Here is a 13,069-nt window from a genome sequence, read left to right on the forward strand (position 1 = left end):
AATAGCCAAGGCGTCAAACAAGGAGAAAAATTCTCCATATTTTTAGGGTACTCTCATGGACTTGAAATGCTTTTAACAACCTCCAGAGGATCCACAATGGGACAGTTGGTGACCATTAGACTGGAGAGTCTGCAAATTTGATGTGTTTTGCCCCTCATGGGATTACAGCCTAGTCAAACCTTTCCTATCCTCAGTACTCTCTTCTCTTTCTGTTAAGAACATTAATATTAAGCTGAGAGATTATTTTAGGCTTAGAAATAATCACTGGATTACTCCCCCAAAGCAATGAGTTTCTTAAGGAGGTTGAGAGGACTGATGTTGCTTTCATTCCATCAGTGCCCTGACTTTACCTGATGCTTTATCCTTCACAAAAGGTCCCTCGTTACACACCTCACGATAGCCCTGTGCGGGGGAATTCATTAAAACTAGTTTGCATGTGTAATGAGCAGGTCAAAGGTGTACTCTGTTTACCATACAATAACCATGCTTTCCTGTGGGTGCCAGCATCCAGAGATATGCTGTCATCCCGTTATCAACTAACTCGGGCCTCATCGGCTGGGTCCCCCACTGTGACACTCTGCATGCTCTCATCCGGGACTACAGGGAGAAAAAGAAGATCCTTCTCAACATTGAGCATCGCATCATGTTGCGGGTATGTGTTGAGGCTGCCAAACCCAACCCTCTAATGTCTTAGAGGCAAAACTCACAAGTCGGGGAATCTCTACAAAGCTACTTTCTCCTTCTTCTATATATGTGCATCACTGAAAATTCTATTTGAAGAAATTAGCTATTGAAGCAGGTTCAATGAAGTGAGTCCTAAAGCGGATAACCTTCTCCAAGAAACAGGACCCTAAAGCATAGAAATTAGGTTTTCATCATCCTAGGTGAGACTGGACAGTGTTATTTATCAGACAACGTAATATCTTCCAAAAGCCAGAGGTATGCAGAGCACTGACCATATGGAAAAATAATGGTTAGTCAATGTGTAAGTAATAAGAAAGAGAATTGCTTGCTACCCAAAACCTTAAACCCTCATTCACGCCAGTAGGCTGGTCCTGAGGTGAGGCCTAATGTTTTACCCTTAGGCCCTGGCAGTTCCTGTGGAAATCAGGTTAGAGTAGCCACTCTGTTTTTCCTTTTGCAACGTTCTTGTTTTCTTCTCCTTTTGGCCAAGGTGGTCGTATTAGAACCCAGCTCTGTCTGGACCCAGAGCCTTATTTCTTCCTGGGTTTAAGCTGATTGTTTTGGGCTGCTCTCTCAGAATGGTTGTGTCCTGATGCAGATGGCTCCAGACTACGATCACCTGACCCTGATGCAGAAGGTCGAGGTGTTTGAGCATGCTGTCAATAACACAGCCGGGGACGACCTGGCCAAGCTGCTGTGGCTGAAAAGCCCCAGCTCCGAGGTATGGCACATTCGCCTCTTAATGCACACCTCTGCCCTTCGGCACACCCAGTCCTGTCAGGAATGGCTTTCCCGTTTGCTCGTGCACACCTGGTGGATTCGTCTTTATTGTGATTAGCTGTTGGTTATGTGCAGTCTTTTATAACAAAAATTAAATGAGTGAGCCATGCAATTTAGCAGATATAGATTTAGTAGTTTAATGTTTCTCCCATTGCTTATGAGAATATTTGAGGTCTTTATATATTAAGGATATTAAATCGTTTTCATATATGTTATAAATTTCCTGTTTTTTTTTTTATTTTGTTAATGGTATGTTTCTTGGTTTGCCATTTTTGTTTTGCTTTGTTTTTGATATATAGACATTTTTAAAAGTTAGAAGTTAACAGATTTCTAATCCTTTTCTTTGAAGTTTCTACCTTTGGCTTTGTATTTAGAAAGGCCCTCTTCACCTCAAGATTACATATCTTTTTACATATATTTTCCTGTACTAATTATAAGATTTGTTTTTACATTTAAATCCTTAACCCAGTTTTGAATTTGATTAGGATTTAAATTTTCTTTTTTTAAGATGGTTACCCAAAACCATAGTATTTATCAAACAGTCCATTCTTTTCCCCACTGTGTAAGAGAGTCTGGTTTTATTCTACACTGAATTCCGCTATGTCCTTGGATTTCCTTCTGGGGCTTCTATTCTGTTTCATTGATCTTTCTGCCTACTGCTCCTCAAGTACCATACTATTAATACAAGTCTCTTCTCGTTGGCTATTTTCATTTTTTTTCTTCCAGATAAATTTTGTGATCATTTTGTCAAGTCCACCCCCCCCCGCAAAAAAATTCCACTGAATTTTTATTAGAATTATATTAACTGTATCAAATGATACAGGAGGATATTACATCTTTACAATCTTAAGTGAATTTCCTTAAGTGGATGTTTTCATTTACTCAGGTCTTTATAATCCTAGGCAAAGTTTAATTTTTTTATTCATCTAAGGTCTGTACATCTCTAATTAAGTTTATTCTGAGCATAGATTATTATTGTTGTAATGGTAAATGAGATCTTCATTCCCTTGTACGTTCCAACTGGTTATTGATGGAATATAAGAAAACAACTGATTGGAGTATAATTATGTTGAAACTAGTTAAAGTTTCCAGAGCCTTGGTTTACATGTGTGCCTGTGTTCTAGGTGTGGTTTGACCGAAGAACCAATTATACCCGCTCCTTAGCAGTCATGTCCATGGTTGGGTATATTTTGGGCCTGGGAGATAGGTGAGTGAATTTAATTTGTTTCTTTAGTCTTCTTTCTCCGTTGTAGTTTTCTTGAATGGTTTCATTTTGTTTTTCAGTAAGATTTATGAGCATTTGGTAAATATTTGTATTTTGTACTTTAGGCCTCTTTTGCGGCATCAGCCTTAGTCCCCTATTTATTATCCATGCCAACAGAACAACACATCAAACTAAAGAGAAGAAAAACCATAGTTCAAGGGTACTACTTTCTCCATAGGTTGGTTTAATATATTAAAAACCATATTAAATCTGATCGATTTTATTGATTCAATAAACATTTATCAATCATCACTATGCTAAGATAAATAATTCTATTTCTGTAATTGAAACCAACCAAAGTAGATCCTCCTGATATTTCTGCATAATAAATTTCACCCAAATGTACTGACTGAAAAAGTAGTTTAGAAATATTCAGATATTGACTCACTAGAACGTTTTTAAAAACTAGTTCTCTACTCTTTTTCTCCTGAGATCGTGTCTCATGCAATTCTTTGAGAGTAAAAATAATTTTATCCCACAAAAATAATAAATTTTTTTTTAAAAAACTAGCAGAATGCCTGCTAACAAAAGCCAAATGATCCTGCCTGGTTGGCCCAGGGGCTCAGGGAGACGAGGCCCTGTGGTAGGTGCTGAGTAGTAATGATAGAGCCTTGTCACTCTGAGATGCCAGCACTGCCAGAAATGATTTATCTTGTGAACAAAGACCTTGGGAAAGCAAATTATCATGGTATCAGGGGGCAACTTATGATTCACACAGATAAATCCTCATTTTAGGCCTAGAGCAGGGGTCGGCAAACTTTTCTGTAAAGGGCCAGATAATAAATACTTTAGGCTTTGCTGGCCATATGATCTGTCACAACTACTCATCTCTGCTGTTGTAGCACACAAGCAGCCTGAAACAATACACAGACAAGTGAGCATGGCTGTGTTCCAGTAAAAACTTTATTTACAAAAGCTGGGGGGGCACTGGATTTGGCCTGAGGGCTGTAGTTTGCCAACCCATGACCTAGAGTATCATATACGTGTTGATTTATTCATCAGTGCTGCTCTCTTGACCCCTCCCTGGTCTCTCTTCTATTTCTCAAAGACACCCATCCAACCTAATGCTGGACCGGCTGAGTGGGAAGATCCTGCACATTGACTTTGGGGACTGCTTTGAGGTGAACGCATGTTCCAAAATACCACGTAAAGCTCGCCTTCCCAGATGACCACTTTTCACCCTCCTCTGACCATTTAGGCAAATTTAAGCCCAAAATGCATTATCCTCACCTCTGCCTCTCCTATCAAGGCAATAGAAAGTCAAGCTAAGAAATGAAATCCAGGCTGTTTGGTACTCAGTATAGTTGGACTCTAACCCTCCTTGGGGCAAGGGCCACTGTTCACACACGCTCTTTGAGTGGCAGAATCCTCATCCTCCACACCCCCTACTGCTTAAAGGCCTGGGCATCATGCACATTTGCCTTTTTCTTTTTTCTTCTTCTTCTCTCCCTTTTCTCTCTCTCCCTCTCTTTTTTTTCCTCTCTCTTTTATTTTTTTAGTTATCTTTGAAATCTCTATGACAAGTCCCCTCACTAAACTCAAGCTACTTCATTTCTGTGCTCTAATTGAAATCGGTGCTAGTGATGCAAAGGAAAACCACTCACCTTCGCCTGGCTTTAGCTGAAGAAAACTATCTAACCAGTGGACTTGGGTTTTTTCCCTTTATTACCCTATAGGTTGCTATGACCAGAGAGAAATTCCCAGAGAAGATTCCTTTTAGACTAACAAGAATGTTGACCAATGCTATGGAGGTGAGTGGATATTGGGAACAAGCTGCTTTGGTACGGGGCCAATACAGTTATGACCCTCTCTGAAGACAGACTTGCTTGTTAGATCTCATCAGTTCCCCAAAACGCCTGAGTTATTTCTGTAGTCATTTCCTGGTATTTTCCATTGTGTTAGAAATGATCAATCTTTGATAGTCTTAACCATTCTTCACACCAGACCTTATTTCATATGAATCACAGTCCTGACCTGACCCCTTGCTCTGAAGACATTCTCAGCCTGATACATCAGTAATGGCCTGTACCTGCTTCCTAAGTGAGGGTGACAGAAGCTCCTGACTTGCTTTTGGTCGCTAGGCCTTAAGATGCCAGTGTCAGTGATTTCTGTGGTGAGTGGCTCTGGCCCTTCTGCAGGTTACCGGTCTGGATGGCAACTACAGAATCACGTGCCACACAGTGATGGAAGTGCTTCGGGAACACAAGGACAGTGTCATGGCCGTGCTGGAAGCCTTTGTCTATGACCCCTTGCTGAACTGGAGGCTGATGGACAGTGAGTATTAGCAAGTATCGGGCGCTGGAGTCAGCACACTCCCAAATTAGGAATATCTGACACACTACGTTTCACTAACCTATCAGTCTTCAAGCCTGGAGCCTGAGATACATTACTGAGCTCTTGCATTACATTTTCACAAAGAGGCTCTGGTGGCTGGAAATGAATTTCAAGTATTTTTATTAACTAGAACAGAAAACTCCAGTCATTGATTTAGATATTAATTAAAATATTTTTCAGGATAAATTAAGTACCTTACTGATTTTTGGTTTTGGGGTTATGTTATCTGGTTTACATTGTCTAAGTCCAACTCAGTGATACAGTGTGTCCCTCAGTGTGTCCCTCAGGATTGGATACCCACGCTCACATCCGCCCACTTACTCCTGACTAATATGGTTTTGGTTCTCGCTTAGGGGTTATAGCTTTTGAAAAAATTATATTTTTATGACTGTAAGAAAATATCATGTCAACCAAGTTTCTTCAAGTCAAAGTTTGAAGCACTTTTAATCCTCCCTTTATTTGTTTGCCTAGCAAATACCAAAGGCAACAAGCGGTCCCGAACGAGGACAGATTCCTACTCTGCTGGCCAGTCAGTAGGTGGGTACATCCATGGGAGATTGGAGGTTCTGTCCCCTTTTGTGCAGTGTTTCTGGAACAGGGTGAGCTTCGTGATTGCCATCAGGAAGCATGACTTACAGTAGAAACGGGTGCTGAACATGAAGGAAGTGAACGTGTTTTTCTAGAGGCTCTAAACAGTGATTGGCAGAGATTCTGTCACTGCTAAAATATTACCTAATAGGCATTTATTCAAAACTTGGTCTAGAAATATTTACCGAGCACCTAGCACCTAACATGCTTTTTTTTTATTGCCTCTCAGGATGGAGTGGGTACGTACAGCTCAGAAATTGGATGAAACTATCTGATCTTAATCTATCTGTAAAAACACATATAAAAATATGTCTGAAATATTAGCCAGTATTTAGCATACCCTTTAGTGGTGTCTAGATTGTGATAATTATTAGCTGTATTACCTTGATCCTAAAGCATTCTTAATAGCTCAGAAGTGGGAAGATAGAAGCTGCAGAAATGCACTCATATTGCTGCCTGAGGAGCCAGAAGACCACATAAAACATTGTTTCCAAGGGTGTGGTCCACAGAACAGGGTCCCAGGAAGATAATGCCCCTCCAAGACCCAGTGTGGAAGGCTCTCAGAGGTCTTAGAGTCAAGCTGTTTAGCCTTCCCCTTGTCTCCCTATGCCAGCCTGCCCCTTTTTCCCTCATAACATCTAACAATGGCATACACGGTTCACTCTTTGGGAAATACTGTTGGGGTGTAAAAAAGTAAATGTTCTCTACAAACATTTATGGAACATTTGCAACTGGTTACTTAGCTAATAAGCCGAATAATGTTTAGGGGTGCAAAAAGAATGTGACAGGGGCTGGCCCAGTGGCGCAGCAGTTAAGTGTGTACATTCCACTTTGGTGGCCCGGGGTTCGCCGGTTCGAATCCTAGGTGCGGACATGGCACCGCTTGGCAAGCCATGCTGTGGTAGGCATCCCACATATAAAGTAGAAGAAGATGGGCACGGATGTTAGCTCAGGGCCAGTCTTCCTCAGCAAAAAGAGGAGAATTGGCAGATGTTAGCTCAGGGCTAGTCTTCCTCAAAAAAAAAAAAAGAATGTGACATACAGAGATTGCCCTGAAGAAGCACAGAATCACATTATAGAATTAACCAAAATATATATGAAATGATAAGAGAACAGTACATTTCACTGTGTAGTCGAGTGCCACAGTTTGGTTTGGAATAAAAAGGCTTTGAGACTTAGAGAATGGAGGCATCACTCTGAATTGCACTAGTTAAAGGAGCAGCTCTTGGGTTGGTGGAATGTAAGCTGAGCCTTATTGGATGGATGGAATCTGGATAGGTAGAAAGGAAGAGGGTGTTCTGGGCAGGAAATTGGGGTCCTGGGTTATAGTGTCATCTAGGAACACGTGTGGACTCTACCTTGGACACCATAACAGGATTTGTGAATGATGCCCGAATCACCCACAGTGTCTGGGGTACCTTGTGCAGACAACTGGTCTCATCCAAAGTGTGAGATGAACTGGTTTAACTCTCAGGGTTCACCTCCTTTATATATTATTGGGTGACTCCTGTATGCTGCCTATGGCATGCAGAGGGGAATCAGGACAGCCAGTTCTCGTGGCACCAGATGGTGGAGGACCTGGTTGCTTTTATGTGACTTAAAAGTTAAGTTCAGGGGCCAGCCCAGTGGCGCAGCGGTTAAGTGCGCACATTCCACTTCGGTGGCCCAGGGTTCACCGGTTCAGATCCCGGGTGCGGACATGACACTGCTTGTCAAACCATGCTGTGGTAGGTGTCCCACATATAAAATAGAGGAAGATGGGCACGGATGTTAGCTCAGGGCCAGTCTTCCTCAGCAAAAAAGAGGAGGATTGGCTGTAGATATTAGCTCTGGGCTAATCTTCCTAAAAATAAATAAATAAATAAAAGATTCTGCCATTTAAAAAAAAAAGTTAAGTTCAAGGGGGTCATTAATAAAAGTATTATCATCACTAGCTTCATTTTGAAGGCCTGTGGAGTACAAGGGCAATGTATAAATAACTTCATAATTCTGATTCTAGACTGTTCTCTCCTGAAGGCCACAGTCAGTGGAGGGTGACCCTAAAGCCTGAGGACTTTCTGTGCCCATAATTCATGTATAAATTTCTCTGAGGAATAAGACTTGATTCATGTGTGTGACCCACTGAAAGCTAGTTTCCTTTATATGATTATCAGTTTTTGTCAAACCAAACAAGTTTTGTCACCAGGTCTTGGACTCATCTTCCTATTCTCTATGTCAGGACATGTTGTTTGTTTGAAAATTCATGCTTTGCAGATTTAAAAACTTTTAAATAAATAAAGAGTAGCGTAATGCTTCCCCTCTCCTTTCCCCTTTGAGATAGGTGGGCAAGTGCTACAGGGAGTATGGTATGTGAAGAATTAGAGCTAATACCTTCAAACAGTGGCTTCTTGGCATTTTTGAATTTTCTGCTAATTGATTTTTCTCCTTCTAGAAATTTTGGATGGTGTGGAACTTGGGGAACCAGCCCATAAGAAAACGGGGACCACAGTGCCAGAATCTATTCATTCTTTCAGTAAGTCCAACCTCTGAGGAATTGCACCAATGACCAGCTCATTAAGCAAATAGCAGCTGGGTTGCACCAGGAGAGGGGTCAGTAAGATGAAGCAACAAAACCCCCTTTGAGCAGAAAAGGTTCGTGAATTTCTCATTATATTCTGAGGACAAAGATAGCCACAAAGGAAGAATTGCTCAACACTTACAAAAGTGAATATTTGAGAAACACAAAAGCATCCATTGAACCTGTTGTGATGATCCAATCTTACTGTTATTGATACTTTTGTGTATTCCAGTTGGAGACGGTTTGGTGAAACCAGAGGCCCTAAATAAGAAAGCTATTCAAATTATTAACAGGGTTCGAGATAAACTCACTGGTGAGTGTGTATATGTGTTTACTTAAAAGGAACATAAAATCTGAGAGACTTTCCTTTCCTTGAGTGGGTGGTCAGCCCTATTTCCGGTGGTGCTGGTGCCGAAACTTTGGCTCTGCAGCTAACTGGAGTGTCTCTGAGGCCATCAGTTAAGGACTCTCTCTGATTCTCTTTCTAATGACCAATGAACTTACTTTAAGTAATGTTGTTAGTCTCTTTTTAACAAAGGTAAGTAAAATTCTCTTGGGTCCAAAGTCAGCCAAAATCAGGAAAATTTTTTTTATCATCATGGCGTGATATTAGAGCAAGTCTGACCCCTCTGACTCATTGCCTGTCTGTACTTTGGTGACTGTTAGGGATTGGAGCGTGTGGAAGGGAAGAAATGCCTACTTTTGGAAAGGAGACATGTCACATTGGCTAGATGGTGTGACATGACGGGTGGGAGTCAGGGAAGCCAAAGACCCCAGTTCCACCACCTCCTGTGGAACCCCTGGGCGCTGTCTCTTCATCTGGAAGGTGATGAGAACACCTCCCTCAGAAGGTGGTGAGGCTCAAATGAGACATGGGATGCCAAGTGCTTAGCATTAGGGCCTAAGTTTTGTAGTCAAGGTATATTTATTTATTGAGGACCTTCAAGTGCTAGAAGCTGAAGAAACAGTGTTGGTAAAAACAGAATCCCTGCCCTGTGGGGCTCAGAATCTAAAGGGAAACACTGTATTAAGTGGAAGAGAGGGACTCGGGGCTATGATAATAGGGAATTTAAGTTCAGTAGTTCAGGAAAATCTTCCTTAAGCAACCAACCTGTGAGCTAACATCTGAAAGAGGAGTTAATTAGGGGCAGATTGTTCTAGATAAAAGGAACAGCTTATACAAGGGCCCTGTGGTGGAAGGGAGTAGGGCAAGAAAAATGGTCTGAAAGCAGGCCAGCCTGACTGCCCCAAAAAAAGCAAAATAAGAGGAGCAGCAAGATGAGAGGAGCACAATGCAGAATGTTTTGACTCAGAGTGGGCCAGGGCCAGATCATACAGGATCTACATCCTGTATCCTAAGGGCAAAGGGAAACCACTGAAGGGTTTTAAGTGGAGTGGGGAAGGAGGAGGAGGGTCTGGATGGGCTGGTATTGTGAAATACTGCCTGCTCTGGCTGTGCTAAAGAATGGGTTAAAGGGGAAAACGCAGCTGGCACAGTCATCCAGGCTAGACAGTGATTAGACTAGGGTGGTGGCAGTGGAGATGGATTCAACAGATCTTTAGGAGGTCAAATTAAAAGGATTGGTGATGGGACACAAGGGATCAAGGATGGCTCCAAGCCATTGGTGACCTTCTAGAGCTGCACTGAGCCTGGCAGCCAGACTAAAACAGTTGAAGAGAATGTGAAGTGAGGAAACAGAGACAAGTTTCAAAACTCTTTTTTTTTAATTTTATTTTATTTTTCCTTTTTCTCCCCAAAGCCCCCTGGTACATAGTTGTATATTCTTAGTTGTGGGTCCTTCTAGTAGTGACATGTGGGACATCGCCTCAGCGTGGCCTGATAAGCAGTGCCATGTCTGCGCCCAGGATCCGAACTGTTGAAACCCTGGGCCGCCAAAGCAGAGCACGCGAACTTAACCACTCGACCATGGGGCCGGCCCCTCAAAACTCTTAAGAAGTTTGGCTGTGCGGAGAGGAGAGAGGACGTAGCTGGAGAAGTGGTTAGATGAGAGGCTTTTTTTTCCTTCGGTGGGAGAGAGGAAGATGTTTACAAAACAGTAAGAAGAGGGCAGTTGAGAGGGAGAGTTTGAAGACCTGAGTGAGAGGAAGGATAATTGATACTGTAAGCTCCTAAGAAATCGGGGTGATGGGAGCCAAAGCGCAGGTGAACTTAGCCTTAAACGGGAGCCACAGCTCCCCAGGGTAATGGGAGCCATGAAGAGGGAGCTCATGTTGAACAGATCCAGCACCTCCAACACTGTCTGACATGTCAGGGATCCAAAACTATGTGCTTAGTGAATTAATTAACTTGTAAGGGAGGAGATGAGGACATCTGCTGAGGGTGAGAAGCCAGAGTAGAGATTTGGACATTTGGGGAGGGTAGAAGACTTGAAACTGTCCTTGTAAAGATGGAAAGCCACATTGCCAAAGAAGCATCGTAAGGCAGCCAGGCAGTGCTGAGTGCTGGCTTGAAGTTGGAGAGTGTGAATTTACAATGGAAGCAAGCTGCCCTGTAGGAGGAAAGGCTAAAAATGGAGGCTAGTAGGATTAAAACAGAACAGCGTTTCTCATCCACTTGCCTGATTCAAGGATGATTATGGGATGGAAGAAGGAATCTTCATAAACCATTGGCCACATCTTTACCATTCTTGACCTCAGTAGACTACAGGACTTGCCTCTCCTTGAACCAAGTCTGTATTAGGAGAAGGAGACTGGTGTTTAGTCAAGTCACATGGAGGTGACTTTAAAATCCACCCGTCATATAGCCTTCATACTCATGGATGAGGATAAACTGATTTCAGCTGCTTAGACAGTTAAGCCAAACTGGGGCAAGGAGGGAGCTGATAACCAGGTGCAGATTAAATATTTTATTCCTCCTGTCCCAGGTCGGGACTTCTCTCATGATGAAACTTTGGATGTCCCAACACAAGTTGAGCTGCTCATCAAACAAGCAACATCCCATGAAAACCTCTGCCAGTGCTACATCGGCTGGTGAGTGGGCATGTCAGAATATCTTTGCTAAAATAAGTCAGGACCCCACCCTGTGCCCTAGACTCAGAGTCACAAAAAAAGATTTGGGAGGGTATCCTTAAAGGATAATCGTAGTTTCAAATCTCTTTAAAAGTTTGTGTTCACTGTGTGTGCTCATTGTTCTAAAAAGGAGAAAACTGAGAAATATCGATGCATATTTGGAAGGCAAACACCAAAATAAATTAAAATTACATTAAAAAATGGTTTAGAAGAGTAGATGAGGCCCCCTTATTTGGGGGGGGAGGGGGAGTCTTTTTGGATTTCTGCTGTCAATTCAGAGATACAGGAAGGGCAAAGGAAAAGAAGCCAGAGCAGTGACGGAGAGAGGGAGATGAAAAGACAAATTTATGATTTGGGATTGTAACCTCAGAGACCACTCTGGGGTCTGCTTTGATTAATTGCCCGAGGCACGCCTGAAGGTAGAAACTTGAGAGAGACGGCGATGGAGAAGTGTCCTTCTGGGACTGAACAGGCGTCAGCCCTTGACTGGCGGTGATGAGTGTGTCCTACACAATTAGTTGTGGGAGATCTCAGGGAATGTCCCGGGGGTTGTCAGACCTTGGTCTTCCCATTTTCAATGTATCTGTGTAACGCTTTGAAGAAGCCCAAATTATTAAAATATTCCTTTTCTCTCTGTCTTTTTAGGTGTCCTTTCTGGTAACTGGAGGCCCAGACGTGCCCACAGCATTTCTCTTGAGGCTTTTGTACTTTGGTGTGTGCTTCCACTAAACTGAAACCTTGGTCAAAAAGTTCGACTTTGTTAAATATTTTGAAATGTAAATGAAAAGAACTACTGTATATTAAAAGTTGGTTTGAACCAACTTTCTAGCTGCTGTTGAAGAATATATTGTCAGAAACACAAGGCTTGATTTGGTTCCCAGGACAGTAAACACAGTAATACTACATTAATCAAGCCATTGATTTTGGGGAACAGAAGATCCATAACTTTAGAAATACGGGTTTTGACTTAACTCACCAGAGAACTCATCCTAAGCATTTGCTGACAGAAGAATGGCCTAGTCGTTCCTCTCAACAAGGATAAAGCCAACTCAGCGCAGTCAAGAAGCCTCAGGTCGTGGAGGACATGTATTAGGATTCTGGACTGTAAGGAAGCGAGAGAAGCCAACTGCATCATTTTCGCCCATCCCATTACCTCACCGGTCCGTGGACAGCAACAACATTTGCAAGATGGGCCAAAATGGGTGGAAAAGGTCTGTCTTCTGCCTCACCCACGATGCTGCGACTTACATACTTCAATCCAAGACCCGAACTGCTAGGAAAGGAGCTCCTTCAGATGCTGGGCAGCTCAGCCAAGTAGATGTACAGAGGGGACTGTGGTGCAGTAGGGTGGCCACGCTGGCCTTCCCCAGCACGATTCCTGGGTGTTTTCAGGGAGATCTGGGTGCTCTATGTTTAGAGCAAGGGCTTGGAAAACAGGAATGTTGTCATGGAGGTGCTGAACACAGAGAGGAAAGGCCTAGTACACGTTGGGTATCATGAGCAAAAGACACACTAAACTGAATGCACAAAGTATAAAGTGTAGCCATGTCTAGACACCATGTTGTATCTGAGTAATTTTTGTGCCAATAAATGACATCAGAATTTTAAAAACATGTATATGAGTGGCTTTTTACTCATGATTATTCATGAAGCAGTTATTCCTTCAACATTCAACATTCATTAAGCAGTTAATACTAGGGACTACACAGGATGCAGGATCTATGTGTTGTGGTCCCTTTCTTCGGGGTGTTCACAGGCCAGACAAGGCGGAGGCGGCCTCACGTAGGAAAGGACCAACAACTCCACCAAGCTAAGCGGTGAGAAGAGCCACG

General features: G+C 42.6%; 1 protein-coding gene across 7 annotated transcripts in view; it reads left to right on the top strand.

Annotated features, from left to right (window-relative positions):
- MTOR (mechanistic target of rapamycin kinase) overlaps positions 1 to 12,850 on the top strand; it is a 119,592-nt gene extending 106,742 nt beyond the window's left edge. For all 7 annotated transcript variants that reach the window (XM_044769665.2, XM_070511090.1, XM_044769663.2 and 4 more), the window contains 11 exons: positions 505 to 652; positions 1,283 to 1,405; positions 2,589 to 2,671; positions 3,777 to 3,849; positions 4,405 to 4,479; positions 4,867 to 5,002; positions 5,534 to 5,599; positions 8,082 to 8,162; positions 8,440 to 8,520; positions 11,093 to 11,198; positions 11,883 to 12,850. In XM_044769665.2, coding sequence (XP_044625600.1) covers positions 505 to 652; positions 1,283 to 1,405; positions 2,589 to 2,671; positions 3,777 to 3,849; positions 4,405 to 4,479; positions 4,867 to 5,002; positions 5,534 to 5,599; positions 8,082 to 8,162; positions 8,440 to 8,520; positions 11,093 to 11,198; positions 11,883 to 11,898 — 988 coding nt within the window. In that variant the 3' untranslated portion in view covers positions 11,899 to 12,850. The remainder of the gene's footprint in view (positions 1 to 504; positions 653 to 1,282; positions 1,406 to 2,588; positions 2,672 to 3,776; positions 3,850 to 4,404; positions 4,480 to 4,866; positions 5,003 to 5,533; positions 5,600 to 8,081; positions 8,163 to 8,439; positions 8,521 to 11,092; positions 11,199 to 11,882) is intronic.
- The last annotated feature ends 219 nt before the right edge of the window (positions 12,851 to 13,069 follow it).

The sequence above is a fragment of the Equus asinus genome, chromosome 5 (assembly GCF_041296235.1).
Source record: "Equus asinus isolate D_3611 breed Donkey chromosome 5, EquAss-T2T_v2, whole genome shotgun sequence".
NCBI classification, from domain to species: Eukaryota; Metazoa; Chordata; class Mammalia; order Perissodactyla; family Equidae; genus Equus; species Equus asinus.